General features: G+C 36.2%; 4 protein-coding genes across 4 annotated transcripts in view; 3 read left to right on the top strand and 1 right to left on the bottom strand.

Moving 5' to 3' along the window:
• Positions 1–15,466, top strand: part of LOC110615207 (histone-lysine N-methyltransferase ATXR7) — an 86,537-nt gene that overhangs the window by 13,059 nt on the left and 58,012 nt on the right. The gene's annotated exons all lie outside the window — the stretch shown is intronic.
• On the top strand, positions 4,357–7,301 carry LOC110615974 (UDP-rhamnose/UDP-galactose transporter 2). The gene is made up of 5 exons (XM_021758251.2): positions 4,357–4,871; positions 5,042–5,226; positions 5,334–5,534; positions 6,429–6,590; positions 6,685–7,301. The coding sequence occupies exons 1-5, from the start codon at positions 4,742–4,744 to the stop codon at positions 7,042–7,044; spliced, it is 1,038 nt and encodes a 345-aa protein (XP_021613943.1). The 5' UTR covers positions 4,357–4,741; the 3' UTR covers positions 7,045–7,301.
• LOC122723676 (auxin-induced protein 15A-like) lies at positions 8,889–10,055 on the bottom strand. The gene has a single exon (XM_043956747.1). It carries the CDS (start codon positions 9,465–9,467, stop codon positions 9,099–9,101), a length of 369 nt encoding a protein of 122 aa, XP_043812682.1. The 5' UTR covers positions 9,468–10,055; the 3' UTR covers positions 8,889–9,098.
• Positions 11,147–14,803, top strand: LOC110615246 (myosin heavy chain). Its single transcript, XM_021757032.2, has 3 exons — positions 11,147–12,307; positions 12,472–13,158; positions 13,769–14,803. Exons 1-3 carry the CDS (start codon positions 11,264–11,266, stop codon positions 14,354–14,356), a joined length of 2,319 nt encoding a protein of 772 aa, XP_021612724.1. The 5' UTR covers positions 11,147–11,263; the 3' UTR covers positions 14,357–14,803.

Genomic DNA, 15,466 nt, shown 5'->3' on the forward strand with positions numbered 1-15,466 from the left:
ATATGAGGAGGAAGAGAGACAGAGAAAAGACTCGATAATCGCTAACGATATCTAAAAACTACACGGTGAAGTCAGAAAAAGGCCAACGCCGATTTGAGAAGGGAATGCGATATAAAGGCAATTTGCCAGGCGTGGAAGAGAGGTGACATGCATGAGTTAACCAAATTACACAGTTATTTCTTTAATTCAAAATATTTTTGTCATCATTACTAGCTTCAAACGGTAATCCTTCCGAATATATACTTGGACATTATAATATTTTAGAAACAGCTTAAAAAGCTTTCATTGGTGATTAATATTGGTATGAACTCCTTAAGAAAGGGATTATTTGCTTAAGTATGCTACTATAAGAATTAAAAGCTGTAGAATGATTTATGTGCGAGAAACATTATTTATTAGATTCTTTAGAATTATATGAGATGATATAGTTAGACAAAATTAATATTTTGTATTCAGTTGAAATATGAAGCTAAATATCTTATTGTTCAAATTAATAATGAGCATTCTCGATTACATGTACTCTGTGCAAGCTTTTATTGTGTAGATAAATTTTAAAAGTAAGAATAAGGCTAATAAGCCTAGAAGTCACAGCCATAAAATAAGAAACCCAATGAGATAGGTGACTGGTCTCGAAAACAGACCGCCGCTACCAAAAAACCGAGTTGAGAAAGTGAAGACCCCAATGAGGTAGATGACAGGTCTCGAAAATAGACCACCGACACCATAAAACCAAGTTGAGAAAGTGAAGACTCTAATGAGATAGGTGACCGGTCTCATAAATAGATCACCAGCACCAAAAAAACTGAGTTGAGAAAGTAAGACCCAATGAGGTAGATGACCAGTCTCGAAAATAGATCGCCGGCACCAAAAAGCCAAGTTGAGGAAGTGAAAACCCCAATGAGATAGGTGACCGGTCTCAGAAATAGACCGGCAGTACCAAAAAGTCGAGTTGAGGAAGTGAAGACCCCAATGAGGTGGGTGACCAATCTCGAAATAGACCGCTGGCACTAAAAAACTGAGTTGAGGAAGTGAAGACCCCAATGAGGTAGGTAACCGGTCTTGAAAATGGACCGCTGGCACTAAAAAATCGAGTTGAGGAAGTGAAGACCCTAATAAGGTAGGTGACCGGTCTCGGAAATAGACTACCAGTACCAAAAAACAGAGTTGAGGAAACAAAGAAGTCCAATGAGGCAGGTGACCAATCTCGAAAATAGACCGCCGGCACCGAAAGCCGAGTTAAAATATCAAATGAAGAAGACCCAACTACTGCAGGTGCCAACTCGAAAAATTTACCTCTAGTACCAGGTAAGCCAAGTTGAGGTACGTAATGAATGAAAAATCCAACCTCTATGGAATAGCGCCTAAGAGCAAAAATGCTCGAAAAGCGCATAGGGGCAAAATGCCTGGAAAATCCAAAGAGCCAAAGGGCTCGAAAGAGTAACCAGCCCTAAAATAGCCTAGAGTAACGGTTAAAGGCAAAAGAGCCCGAAAAAGCACATAAGGGCAAAATACCTGGAAGATCTGAAAAGCCATAGAGCTCAGAAGTAGAATAGGGGTAAAAACAGCTCGAAAGAGCAAAAATGCTCATAAGACGTTTAAGGGCAAATAGCCCGAAGAGCGTTTAAGGAAAAAATTTCCTGAAAGATTCAAAGGAGCCATAGAGCTCGGAAGTAGAATAAGGGCAAAAACTCGAAATGATAACAGAGGACCAAAGTGCTCAAGTAAAAATTAGGGTTAAGTGCCTAAAAAATGCTTAAAGAGCAAAATGCTTGGATTGAGTTTGAGGGCTAAAAGCCCAAAAAATGACCAAGAGCAAAAGTACGCAGAAAAAGAATCAGAGCAAAATGCTCAGAAGCAGATTCAGGGCTAGGTGCCAGGAAGAAACACAAGAGTAAAATGCTCGGAAGTGAATTCTCTTCCTAAATGGCTCATAAATACCTCCGGAGAAGGGTAAGAGCACATAAAAAGAATCAGGGTTAAAAGTCCAAAAAACGCTATAGGACAAAAAGCACGAAAGACATTCAAGAAGCAAAATGATCAGATTAAGGTCCAGGGCAAGAGTTCGGACGATGCCGGGATAATACAAAGAAACCCAAGGCAAAAAAGAGCTTGGTAGAATACCAGAAGCTGAAAGCACTTCGATCAAAGCTCAAGGCTAAAGAAGCCTAGAAGCTAACTAGAGAGTCAAAAAGTTTAGAGAATGAATCGGGGCTAAAAAGCTCAGAATATTATATAGAGAGCAAGAAGAGCTCAAGTAAAAAATCAAGACTAAAGAGCCCGAAAGCTGACCAGGAGCCAAAGAGCTCGGGTAATGAATTGGGGCAAAGAGCCCGAAATAATATATAGAGCTAAAAGATGCTCGAAGAAAGAGTCAGGACTAAAAAGTTTAGAGTAGTATAGAGAGCTCGGACAAATAGTCAGGGCTAAAAGACCCAGAATGATATAGAAAATTAAAGAGGTCGGACGAACCATCAGAACTAGAGAGCTCAATAAAGAGCCAAATCACTCATAAAACCAGTCAGCTGAAACGCTTATTAAAAGACCCAGAGCTTAAAGCCTGAAAGATGGCTCAGAATAAAATGCCCGAAAGAAGACTCAAAAGGGCGAACCTTTAAGATCATATCAAAAGGACAAGGCCGGAATGGACGACCGTCAAGGTCAAACCTTCCATAAAGAAGACCCGAAAGGGCATACCATTAAGTTCTGGTCGAAAAGGCAAGGCTAGAAGGGTAGAGCATCCAAGTCGGACATTCCAAAAGAAAAACTATCAAGGTCAGACTTTTTCATGATGAAGACCACGAAGTTCAAATCTCTCAAAGAGAAGATTATCAAGATATAAAATTTACTGCTTTAGTCGGATCTATGTTAAGTCGACCAATTCAATCCCTTTGAAATTCATAAGCGTTTACTAAACGAACAGGTGACATTGAATTAGCAGGTCAAGTTCCCTTCTCTGACGGTCATAAATAACCATTGGAGAAGCGAAAGAGTAACTGATAACATATAAAAAAATAAGACCCCTTAAGATTATGATATGTGTACAGATGATTTGAAAAGGTCATGCGAACCTTTCTGTTTGATTGGACTGGGCAGTGGGAAGTCTCGACCTATTGAGTATAAAGAATCAGACTACCGACACCCCTAAGTTTACCAAAGCCTTGAATAGACAGGCCGACCTCTTCAAACCTTGACCGACCTCCTCAAAGCCCGGAGAGGACAGGAAGACCTCCTCAAAGCTCAATAATCGGAATGAACTAACCTCCATATAGGTTGGATGAACCAAGCACTGTCTAATAAAGTCAGAGTAAGGATGCTGACCTCCCACGTACTGGTCGTCTCCGTGGTGCGGCACAGGGATCATAAATACGCGTGTCGAATGTATGAATTGGCTAGCTCCACATTTACTGTCCTGCCGCCCATCATTAATGCGCTGCCTGACACAAAAGCATTCATGTTCGGTACAATGGGGACACGACACTAGGGGCGTCAGCTATCAGAGGTATATATATTACTAACTTAACTATTAAAGGGATTTTCTTCTTCCTCTCTAAGGGAAAAAACCATATTTCTCTCTCGCCGATACACAGAAAGAAACTCTAACTCCCATTCTCCCTCTCTTCTCCTCTCTAGTTTATTACTATCTCTGTTTATTTTCTCTCAATACTATTAAAGGGTCTAAAATCTAACTTGAGCGTGGAACCGGAGCATTCCCGGTGGACCTCTAACCCCTTTCTCCATATTTTGCAGGTCTTTTTCTCAAAATCGGTCATGAAGAGACCCATATGAAATCTCCAAAATATCCTCCCCTCGTCGGTCCAGTTACAAATTAACGATCAACTCATCGAACTGAATTTCTGTCCAGATATACATATAAGTACACCCTATTAGATCTCGCTTTTGTCAAAATTATTAATACTTTTTGATTAAATAAATCAGCAAATAAAATCTTTAGTATTATTATTTTAGAATAACATAAAATTATTGTTTAAACCATGGGATCACCTTTTTAATTTTATATTAGTATTCTGAAATCAAGAAGTCTTGAAACGGTAAAAAAGAAACGTCGTTTAAATGGTGTCTTTTTTTTTTTTTTTTGGGTGGGGTTGGGAAGTATCATGTAAAATTGTAAATGGTTAATGGTAAAAGTAAAACGAACATAAAATGAGTAAAGATGGCAAGAGTGGTCCCCCTCCTGCTTTCTAGCCTAATGTCGGCTGGGCTGGAGACGTTACTATTTTAATAAAATAAAATAACCTATGCAAAATAAGGATAAAAGTAACAGGACTTTGACAACGGGTGAAAATCATTTACATTATTATTATTTAAAATGGATTGATTGATAGAAATGAATGCGTCATTTCTCTTTCCCCGTCACCCCTCCCTCCCTCCTTCAAAATCACACCCACCTTTCTAGACGGACGTCGCTAGTGGTGTTGCTGTTTTCTTTGCTTTTTCCTCTGCTTCTTACCATAGTCGTCTTCATTTTAAATTTATTATCATCACTTCCCAATCCTCGATTAGAGGTGAAAATCGACTTTTAAAAACTCTTCAAAATCCGCCAGCCAAAGGACAAAAGCGCGTCTTGTTTGGCTGTTTCTCTTTCCCTTTTTCCTTCTCTTTCTCCTTTGAGAATTGAGGGAAAGAGATCCCCGTCTTCCGCCTGCCTAAATATACAGATCGTCGGCGATTGCCCAGAAAAAAAAAAAACTAAATTCAAATAATTCCGAGAGGCTCGGCGGAGATGGAGACCGAAAACAAGAAGCCGGCTGTTTCGGATGTTGGAGCCTGGGCCATGAACGTTGTCAGTTCCGTCGGCATTATTATGGCCAACAAGCAGCTCATGTCCTCTAACGGTTACGCTTTTAGCTTCGGTGTGTTCTGCTCTTTTTCTTTCCTTGCATTTATTTACTTGCTAGTGAAGAATAGAGATCTCTCAGATCTCAGATCTTGTCTATTTTAACTTTTTTGAATTTTGATCTGCGCTTCAATCGATCTGATTCTATCAATCTAATTCGAGGGATAATTTTGCGAATGATTTCAGCCACGACGTTAACGGGTTTCCATTTTGCGGTAACGGCTTTGGTGGGACTTGTATCGAATGCGACTGGCTTATCCGTATCAAAGCATGTTCCAATGTGGGAGCTTCTCTGGTTTTCTATTGTTGCTAATATGTCTATCACCGGCATGAACTTCAGCCTTATGCTTAACTCCGTTGGATTCTACCAAGTGGGTTGTGTTTTCTATTATCTACTACAAGCTAACTAGATCTACTTCTTGAGTTCTTTCCCTATCATTATTTAGCATCACCAATCATCTAATTATTCTCTGTACAGATTTCTAAACTCAGTATGATTCCTGTGGTTTGCGTCATGGAATGGATTCTTCATAACAAACAATACTCAAGAGAAGTGAAGTCATCTGTTTTGCTCGTAGTTATAGGTGTTGGCGTTTGTACTGTTACTGATGTCAAGGTTAATGCTAAAGGTTTCATATGTGCTTGTGTAGCTGTTCTGTCTACATCTTTGCAGCAAATTGTAAGTATTCTTTAATTCGTCTAACTATATTTCGTTTTCATGATTAGTCTATTTCTTTTTCATGATTAGTCTCTTTTGGTTTGTTTTTGTTTTTCGTTCTTCCCCTTCTTGTTCTTTCTTCTTTTTCTTTACATTGGCTTTGGACAGGCATTCCGTAGATAATCAATCATGCTTATGTGAAATGTAATTTGAATGCAGAAGATAATTGATATGGACGAGTATGAGTGTATTTTGCAGTGCAGTTGCGGTTGGAACAGTGGTCTTAAATATGTTAGATAGAGCGTATTAATTAATTTAAAAATTAATTGACATATTTGAGTTATAAGAATATCAAAATCATAATATATGCTTTTCCAGGTTGCACTTTGTAACCTTATCTTAATGGGTTTTATTTATTTATTTATACTCCTTAAACTCAATGCCAAAGAGGTATATCTTGCAAGCTGAGGTCTGTTGATGTCAGTAACCAAGAGGGTGGGGGGCCAAATACACATATGTAAATAGGGCATCAACAAAAGCAGTGGATTGATCTGTTACATAATGAATTCTGCATAAATGATATTAACCAGCTAACTTGACAGTTGGGGCTTGTCTAAAGCCATTTGGATATTAATATGGAAGGTAGCAAATAGCCCTAGACTAGGCTAAAATTTTTCTACTATTTTGCAGTTGAAACACAACATTGAAACAACAACGTTAACATGTTTAACTAAATTGTGAAGATAATCAATGAGATCTTTTGATTGTGTTATTTAAGTTGCAACATATAGCTTTTACTTGCCAAGTAAATTGATCAAAGAGTATCACTTTTGTAATATGAATGCAGTTTGTTGCTTGAAACTGTTGTGCTTGTGAAATAATTTTGATTCGTTTTCTTTTTCTTTTGTGGGACAGACTATAGGTTCTTTACAGAAGAAGTATTCAATTGGATCATTTGAACTGTTAAGTAAAACAGCCCCAATTCAAGCCCTTTCTCTTCTTGTTGTTGGTCCATTTGTTGATTACTGCCTCAATGGAAAATTTATAACAACCTATAAAATGTCTACTGGTGCCATTGTAAGAACTCTGACTCTTTAGCACTCCCAATCTAGCATATTGATTCCCTTGTACTTCCATTTGTTAATTTAATGAATGATGTTAATTTGTGCAGTTATTTATAATTCTTTCCTGTTCCCTAGCTGTGTTCTGCAATGTGAGCCAGTACCTCTGTATTGGAAGATTCTCAGCAGTTTCCTTCCAGGTTTTAGGTCACATGAAAACAGTTTGTGTTCTCACCCTGGGATGGCTACTCTTTGATTCTGAGTTGACTTTCAAGAATATAATGGGGATGGTTATTGCAGTAGCTGGCATGGTTGTCTACAGTTGGGCTGTAGAGGCTGAAAAGGGTGCAAGTGCCAAGGCCATACCCTTTACGAAGAACAGTCTAACAGAGGAGGAAATCAGACTTCTCAAGGAGGGAGTGGAAAGCGTTCCTGTAAAGGATGTTGAACTTGGCGAGTCTAAAGGATAGGTGAACCTGGCTAGACATTGAGTCTCAGTTCAGTTTAGTCAATATCTTGCATGTTCATGTGACTGCGCTCTATTTATTTAAGCAATTTGTTCTTTAATTTAATTCTTGGTGGTTTTATTTTTTTTTTTTTTCGTCTATTTTTGTATGTGCAAAAGAGATTAGCGATGGAATTTTGATGTGATAAAGGAAATGTAAAACTCTGTATCTCAGTTGAAAGCTCTTAGCAAGCAATAGAATCAGGTTCTTTGCTACTTAAATTTTGGCATCCCCGCTTTCTTATTGTTTGCAGGTTTGTGCATATGGTTCCTATCGTCTGATGTGCTTGACATTAGCCGATTTGGCAAAATACGCATTGCTACATATAAACCTTAGGTGCATATATTAACTGGGACTAGTTTTGGTTGTGACATGGAATGACTTTAACGAGAGCATCTCTTTTTATGGTGAGAAAACTAAAATTCTAGTAGATTGTCGGTGGCTTTTATATGTATATAGTATAATTTTATTCATTCTTGTATGACTGGGATTCTCTTGCTGCTTTGACTTTGCAAGAAAAGTTTAATAATTCCTTGAAATGCTTTACCTCACATTTAAGGAGCATCAACAGGTTAAACGAGCTCGCATTATTGTTCATTATTCAAACGCCATAATAAATGCCTATAAACAGCATGCCTTATTGACAGCTTCGGTTCGTGAGATTAAAGGCCTTAAACGAGAGTATAAAATCTTTTGGGTTTTGATTTGATTTAATTTAAATTGGTAACATGTTTTTCTTCAAATTAGATAAAGTAAGTTTCAAATATAAACCCGGATTTGCACTGGATCTGCTAGTGCAGTGCATTGAACGATGGACTAAAACGATCAATAAATTTTTGTAATATTAGAGTCATCTCTAAAATTAACTCTAATTAAAATCAATTGTATCAAAAGAACATAGCTTATTTATGAACCAAATTGATTAAAATTCTTAGACCTTAATAATCAAAACAGAACTTGTCATCTTCAATGGCCTAATTCCTGTAATACCTCGTCATCTTGATTGATTGTGTATATGCCTGAGAAAGATGCAACATTCATCACTAACGCACTAACCTAAAGGAAATGAAATGGGTAATATTGGCATGTGGAGTGAGTTAGGAAGCATGTGAGGAAGATGCCTGTTTTTAGCTGTAAGGAATGAAAGGCTGATTCCCTCTTCTTCTTTTATGCCGACCCATCAAGTGAAAATTGGAACACATACATCATACATTAGCTTTGGTTAATTGCCATTACTATTTCGTGGCTTCTTTAATTTTTAAATTATTCCATTTACGTGAATATTAAATCAAGTTGTAAATCAAAGAGATAGAACATTATCTAAATAATATATAATTAATATTTAAATTCTTCTATTTCAAAAAAAAAAATTAAAATGTCTCAAAAATTTTACTTTACTTATATTTTAGTCCCTTTATCATATTTATCCAGTTAAATATTAATGTCACTAAAAGGTGATTTATAATGAAGAAAGAAAGTGTTGATAGTGAAATTAAAATATTTGTAATGGTAAAATATGAAATAATAATTTATCTTAAAGCTTTAAGATATTCTTACACATTATGGATTGTGAGAATTGACAGAAATAGATGAATGAAAAAAATAAATTACAAAATTAAAATACATGAAATCTAAACATAACACATTTTTCAAAAATATTATTACATACTACAAATAATTGATCCATATAATATTATATGTGTATATACGTACACCTCGAGTTATGTAATGAAGTTAATTTTACTATACAAAATAATTGAAAAGTAACTAAAATTAAAAGAATTGAAATAAATGAATATGTAGTCACATGGGTACAGAATTTTCTGATATATTTTAATTATTTTTTACATTTTTCATGCTTTTAGATGTACAAAAAGTCAAAGAGGAGGAAAGACAAAGCCTTGAGCTATATTTTCAGACAGTTTGGATTGGATGCATCTCCTTGAGGAGTTTTACATGCATGAGTATTTGGATTGTATGAATTTAGAGTAACTACTAATTAATGTCTGTATCCCACATCAATGTGTAGGATGATGAGAAAGAAGGTGTTGAGTAGACTTATGAAAACTTGAAATGAGATCAGGAAGTTGCATGTAATGAGCAGAGGGATTACTGGTCTTAAGCAGGTGCATAAGGTAGTGGAAAAGCTGGATGTCGCAGGCAATCCTGAGTGCTCCATCGTAGGAGTAGCCGAACTCTTCCTGGGAGACACGAAGTAGGTCTTCAAACAGAGGATGATTCAGATAATTAGCTTCCATCTGAAACTTACATTGCAAGTGGATGTCTTTCCCAACGTAAACTCTAATGTAGCCTTCTGGGACATCTGCTGATCTCTGATGGAGGCTCCTCGCTCCACAGCCCCATAGCTTTCTTACGATTGAACTCATTTTCTTTCTCAAGTATTTGATTTGGTTGTATTTGCATCTCAATCAATGACTATATACATGTGTTTAAAATGCGTGGCCATGGTTCCACATATAAAAAAAATAATGAATAAATAATGGAGGTCAAGGATGCATTAAACAATTACAAGTTAAAATTTCAATATTCCCTGAAGATAAAAAAATTAATTAATATAAGAAATTCCGAATAAAAGAGAAATGTGTGAGTCAGCAATATAAAGGAGCATATTTTGAATGAGGGAGAAGGAGGAGGAAACTCTTAAAAATGTGAAAGCCAAATAGAGAGAGTCAATGATTACAGCTAAGAAGCGCGTCTTGGTAGGGGGCGGTGTGATCTTGTATTTTCCCTTGTAAGTAGCACCGCAAGGTCAGGTCATTTCCTTTCCTTTCCTTTCCTTTCCTTTATATTATTAGTATTATTCTGTAAGACTCAACTCATACATCTTTAACAATATTACTTGGAACTCATTAATATTACCATCATTTTTGTGCATCTTCTTTTATTCAACCACTCTCTAAATTACTTGCTTCCCAAAAAATCAAATTAATATATTTCTGCTCTACTAATTATTATTTTTAGTATATAACAAAATCAATTGAAATTTATTTAACATCTCAATTGTTACTATTTCAATAATACTCCAATCTATTTTATTTTTTATTTTTAATTAATATATTTTATATAAAAACCTATTTTTATCTTAAAATTTTTATTACTTTTTAAATTATAATATATGAAAATTTTATAAAAAAATATTTTAAAATTTAATTAATTATTTATATAAATGAATTTGAATGACGGATAAAACTTAAATTCTTTCTCTATCTTAACCATGTTAGAAATTCATTTATATAATAGAGGATATATTTAACCAATTATCATCCTTATTTATAATAGATTCAATCTAACGTAGATATTTTGCACAGTTTAGGATCTGGGCAGGATGATTTTGCAAGTAACTTATCCGCCTTTTATTTGTCCCTCTCAACAAAGTCTTGTTTTTTTTATTCTGTTTTTATCACCATGTTTGGATAAATTTATTTAATTGGAAATAAAAATGAATATAAATATAAATAAAAATAAAAATATTACTCTTGACAAATTAATTTAATAAAAAGAATATTTTATTAAATATAATAACTAATGTATAATTTTAAAATTAGTAAAATAAAAATAATATTAAAAATTAAAGATAATTATATAATATCTTAAAATAATGTCCAACTCACATTGATTAATACTTGTATATAATAAATTTTTATACCGATAGTGCAATATATTTGTCCACTCACGCCTACTGTTATAAACTCTTACTTGAACCAAGAAATAGTAAGTTTTTAAAATGGCAATATTGTAAAAAAAGTTTTTCAAAATAAAAATAAATTAATTATAACCTAAAAATATTATTTTCAAAAATTTTATGATCATCTATGTTTATATTGTTTTTCTATTGAGAAAATTTATAATTTACTTATTTTCTTTAATTTGGATCAAATTATTAAAATTTTTATAAAAAAAATGAAAAATTAATTTTTAATAAATTTAAAATATTATTTTTCATATCATCAGCTGATACAAAATACTCTTAAGTGGGCTAAGAAAGGCTACAGGCCCAAAGGATTGGTTTTATATATATATCTATATATATAAAAGAGTAAAAGGAAAAACGCATAAATCCACCCCAACCCAGCCCAGACTCCACAGCATCGCCGAGGGAATTAACAGAGGGAAGAAGGCGTGATTGAGCGGTTGGATTTGTTAGAACTTAGAGCAGGCTTCAATGGAGGATGATGATATGGATTCGCTGTTTGAGGGAATGGTCCTCTTCACGCCTTCCCAATTGACTGATGAACAGAAGCTGCAGCAGCAGCAGCAGCAGCAAAATGATCACAATCACGATCACGATCACGATCATAGCAATAATGAATCTCATTCTAACGTTGATACTTCTACCGATACCATTAACGATACTGCACCATCACCTACATCTCTCCACAAGGTGCAGGAGCCTCTTGATGAGAATCTATTCTCTGACCTCACCCTTCAAACCCTAACTACCCAATTAGATCTTGTACCTACTTCTCTTGCTTCTACTGCTCCTTCTATTGCAGCACAAGCACCCATCTCTCGTCAAATATCCAGAAAGAAGAAGAAAGCTGCTAGCCTCAGGATCGGCTATGGTAGAGAAGCCTCTTTTGATGATCTGTCCTCTCAATCTCATCCTCCTCCCCATCCGCCTCTTCCTCCTCTGCCCAACCCGCATCTCTCTGCTGATGCCGTTAATAATCAAAATCTCAGTCTCAAGCATGATGCTTCGTCCGTTGATATTACTCAGCCTGATAAAGCCTCCCAATCCCCTACTTCCACTGATTTAGCTGATGGCGATGATGCAGAACTGGATTCCAGCGACGCCTCCATCCCTGATTCCCAACCATTATCCAAAGATGATGAATTTGAACACGTTAAGGCCTTGATTTCTGAGAAGCTCCAGCGCTCTCGGCAGTTGGCTGCCTCTGTCTCCGCAGCTAGCAAGGACGCCGTCAGGAGGAGAAGAAAAGCTGCCGACGATCTCAATTTGGCTTCTGCCACGCACAGGGACCTTGAATTGCAATTGGAGAAGGCCTGTGAGGCCGAAGATTTCGAGGCCGCTGAAAGGATTAGTGACAGCCTTGCCACCGTTGACAAGGAGAGACAAGCCCTCCACACTATTCTCAAAGACGCTGAAGCCCAGTGCGATGCCATTGATTCTAAGATGCGCGACGTTCTCGAATCTCATATTGTAGTTGAGCAAGAATGCGCATCTCTTCTCTCTAATTTTGCTAAGGTCAGTACAGCTACTGCTGCTAGATATCATATTGCTTTTACTCCTTGTATGCTTATTAATTTTCCCAATTCTATCTATTCTTCATGAGAGTAAGACAGAATCCAGAGAATTACCTATATAACCCCTTACTTTATTCTGCAAATGTCTTCCTTGTGTTCTCCTAGGACGCGGAAAACAAGGCAGATTCAGTCTTGAAGCAAGCACAAGAACTTTCTTCTAAAGAGATGGATGAATGGTTCTCAGCAAATGAGGCCTTGGAGGCCAAGAAGATAGAGTTGGATATTGAGTCGCACTTCATAAATGAAGCACGCCAAGCTGTGAATGTTTCCATTGAACATTCAATTGAGGACTGTAGGAAGGAGCAAGAAATTCTTCATAAGCAAAGGGACGTACTCACTGATGAACTTCAGAAACTACTTGCTTTAGTCAAAGACAAGGAAAAGGAGATAGCAGAAAACGATACTAAAATCAAAGCAGTTGAGGAAAGGATTGCTGATGTGGTCTCTGGTTTTCAGGACAGTAAATCAAGCATTGACATCAAGTATGATAACTTGCAAGCAAAACTTTCTCAGATGCATTTGCAGAGCGAAGCTTTAACGACAAAAAGGAAGGAAATTGATAAGTTCCTTGCTGAGGGTGAAGGCGATGGGGCAAAGCTAAGGGAACTGGCCAAGGTTTCTGAAGATGAAGCAAAGGCATACCAGGAAGTTGTTGATCTGAGGAAAAGCTTAAAGTTGTCTATCTTAAAGTCCATGGAAGACAAAGTGAGGCTGGCAAAGACTGAAGAAAAGCTTACTGAGGATGTCCAAATTCTTCATCAGGAAGTTTCTACTTTAAGAGCTTCCCTACAGGTTGATTTACTTTCCAGATATTTTATTTGCATTCTTTTAGTTAGTTATTTATTTCACGAATCATGTAGAAGTGGTTATTATGTAGGTCTCTTTCATTTTAATTATTACTGTTATATATTTGTTTGTCAAGAGTATTGTTATTTCAAAAAATGGATGCCAAATTTTTCACCTTTTGAAACTGATTAGCTTTACAAGGGCTTGTTTGCTCTGAGAAGTTCATGGACCTTTGTATCAAGCCAAGTACCATGCAGGAGGCTTCTTCACAGCATCAATGGTGATAATGGGACCAAGTAATTTATGTTGGTCGAGAGATGGTGACACTGACACCTCAACCCAATATCATAAGTAAATTAAGCTATAAAAGATACAACATGTACAAAAACTTATGGTGATGTTTCGTATTTGAACTCTTATTTTAGGTTTCAACGTGTCATCAAATAGCACAGATTCAAGCCCCCATGTTATTACTTTTTCCAATCCGCGTTTGTTTTCATTTGCATTTGCATTTCGTTTCAATCTTTTTTTTTCTTTCATTCTCGAATTTTAACTTGTTGAAAAATTAACGTCCATCATTCTTATTGATGTCAATTCATCTCTTTAATGTTTCTAGGAGCTATCTTCAACAAAATCGAACATCCAGCAAACTGTAGCCTCCTTCAAGCAGAGGATTTTTTTCATTGATAAAAGAATCCCAGAGCTGGAAGCAGAAAAGAAAGTTGCTGCCGCAGCAAGAAATTTCAAGGAAGCTGCACGAGTAGCTGCTGAAGCAAAGTCATTGACCATTGAAAAGGATGGAGTGCAGGTTGACTTGGAAGGGGCAACTTCAAAGCTGGAGAAGCTAGAGGAAGATATGAAAAGTACTGTTAGCAGATTGCTTGAGACTGAACAACTGATATCGTCCAAAGAAAAGGAGGTTGCAATGGCTAGATTTGAGAGATTACTTTTAATTGCTGGTGCTGCTACAGCTGAAAGGTTCACTGCTTTAGAGCTGGGTGACACTGAAGAAGCTAACCTTCTACTTGCAGAAGCTGAAGCAGCAAATACTGAAGCAAAAAAACTTCAACCGATATTCAATTTCAATGAGGAACAGTTCCCAAATTTACCAAAACATTTCCTCTCCATGGAACTTGTGTATAATCTTGGCAGGAGACAATTGGAAGAACTGGCTGCATCTGTTGGTCTGCATCACAATGATTAGAAACAAAGTGGAGTAGAGTTGGAAGTGATCAATGAGAAGATTGAAGATGCAATTTCTTCAAAATGCTCCGCAATTACGGGAAGCTATTGATATTGAAATTGCATTCGAAGGGACGACCAGATATGATCAACCTTTTCATGGCTGTTAATGTGGGTCTTCAGAGATGCCTACAAAGATCATATATGATGCATCATACAATTTTGCTGATCAGAGGTTCTTCAACAAGATTTTCCCTATGCTTACGTTTTTTTATGCAAATCTTACATTTACCAGGACAAATTCAGCATAGGCAAGTTGGTGAATATTTTTTTTTGTTTGTAATTACTTTCGAGGTATTCTTGTGACGTGATACATTTTGCATTCCAAAATTTTTTTGTTTGGTATGCTGTTGTGAAAAATATGAAATTTGTTCTGTTCTGAAATCAATAGAAATTGTGTTTATTTTCATTTTCTATTTTCAAAAACATAGTGGGACACTACTGGCGCCTGCGACAATTTGAGGCAGAAATCAGTTTGATTTAGAAACCATAACCCTATTTTGTGGACCACTAGGAGTCTCTTTTTTATTTGAAACATTCATGAACCTGCATTTTGACTCTAAATATGGAAAGAGAAAAGTGTGTTTGTCGTCAATTAAATGTTAAAAACTTGGTGAATGTCTTGGAAGCTCAGTAAAGCTGATCAAGGTGGCTCTTAAATTGAACAGTGCATGACTACGTGGTGCTACAATATTTTGAATTATACCTTTCATCCAAAGAAGGGAAATTTAGAAGTCGATGCACCTAGCTCCTGCATGTTGAATGAGGCAAATGCGACGAGCTTTTCAACTTTGTGTGTGCAAACGCGTAGTTGGTGCTCGGTGAGAATACTTCCAATTGATGTTGTTTTTGCTCTTGTGATTTACATTCACTTTTGATTAAGACTAATAATAATAATTCATAAATATCTATATTTCATTTATAATGTTATTATTTCTGATCTATAATGGTTTTGGTCTTTTACTGAATCACAGTGGGGAAAGTTTCATTTTCGTCTGATAAAAGACAGCATCAATCTAAACACCTCACCTGTTTCAAGAGCAAACTCTCGACATTGTAATTCATCAATGCG

The sequence above is a fragment of the Manihot esculenta genome, chromosome 5 (assembly GCF_001659605.2).
Source record: "Manihot esculenta cultivar AM560-2 chromosome 5, M.esculenta_v8, whole genome shotgun sequence".
In the NCBI taxonomy this organism is placed as follows: Eukaryota; Viridiplantae; Streptophyta; class Magnoliopsida; order Malpighiales; family Euphorbiaceae; genus Manihot; species Manihot esculenta.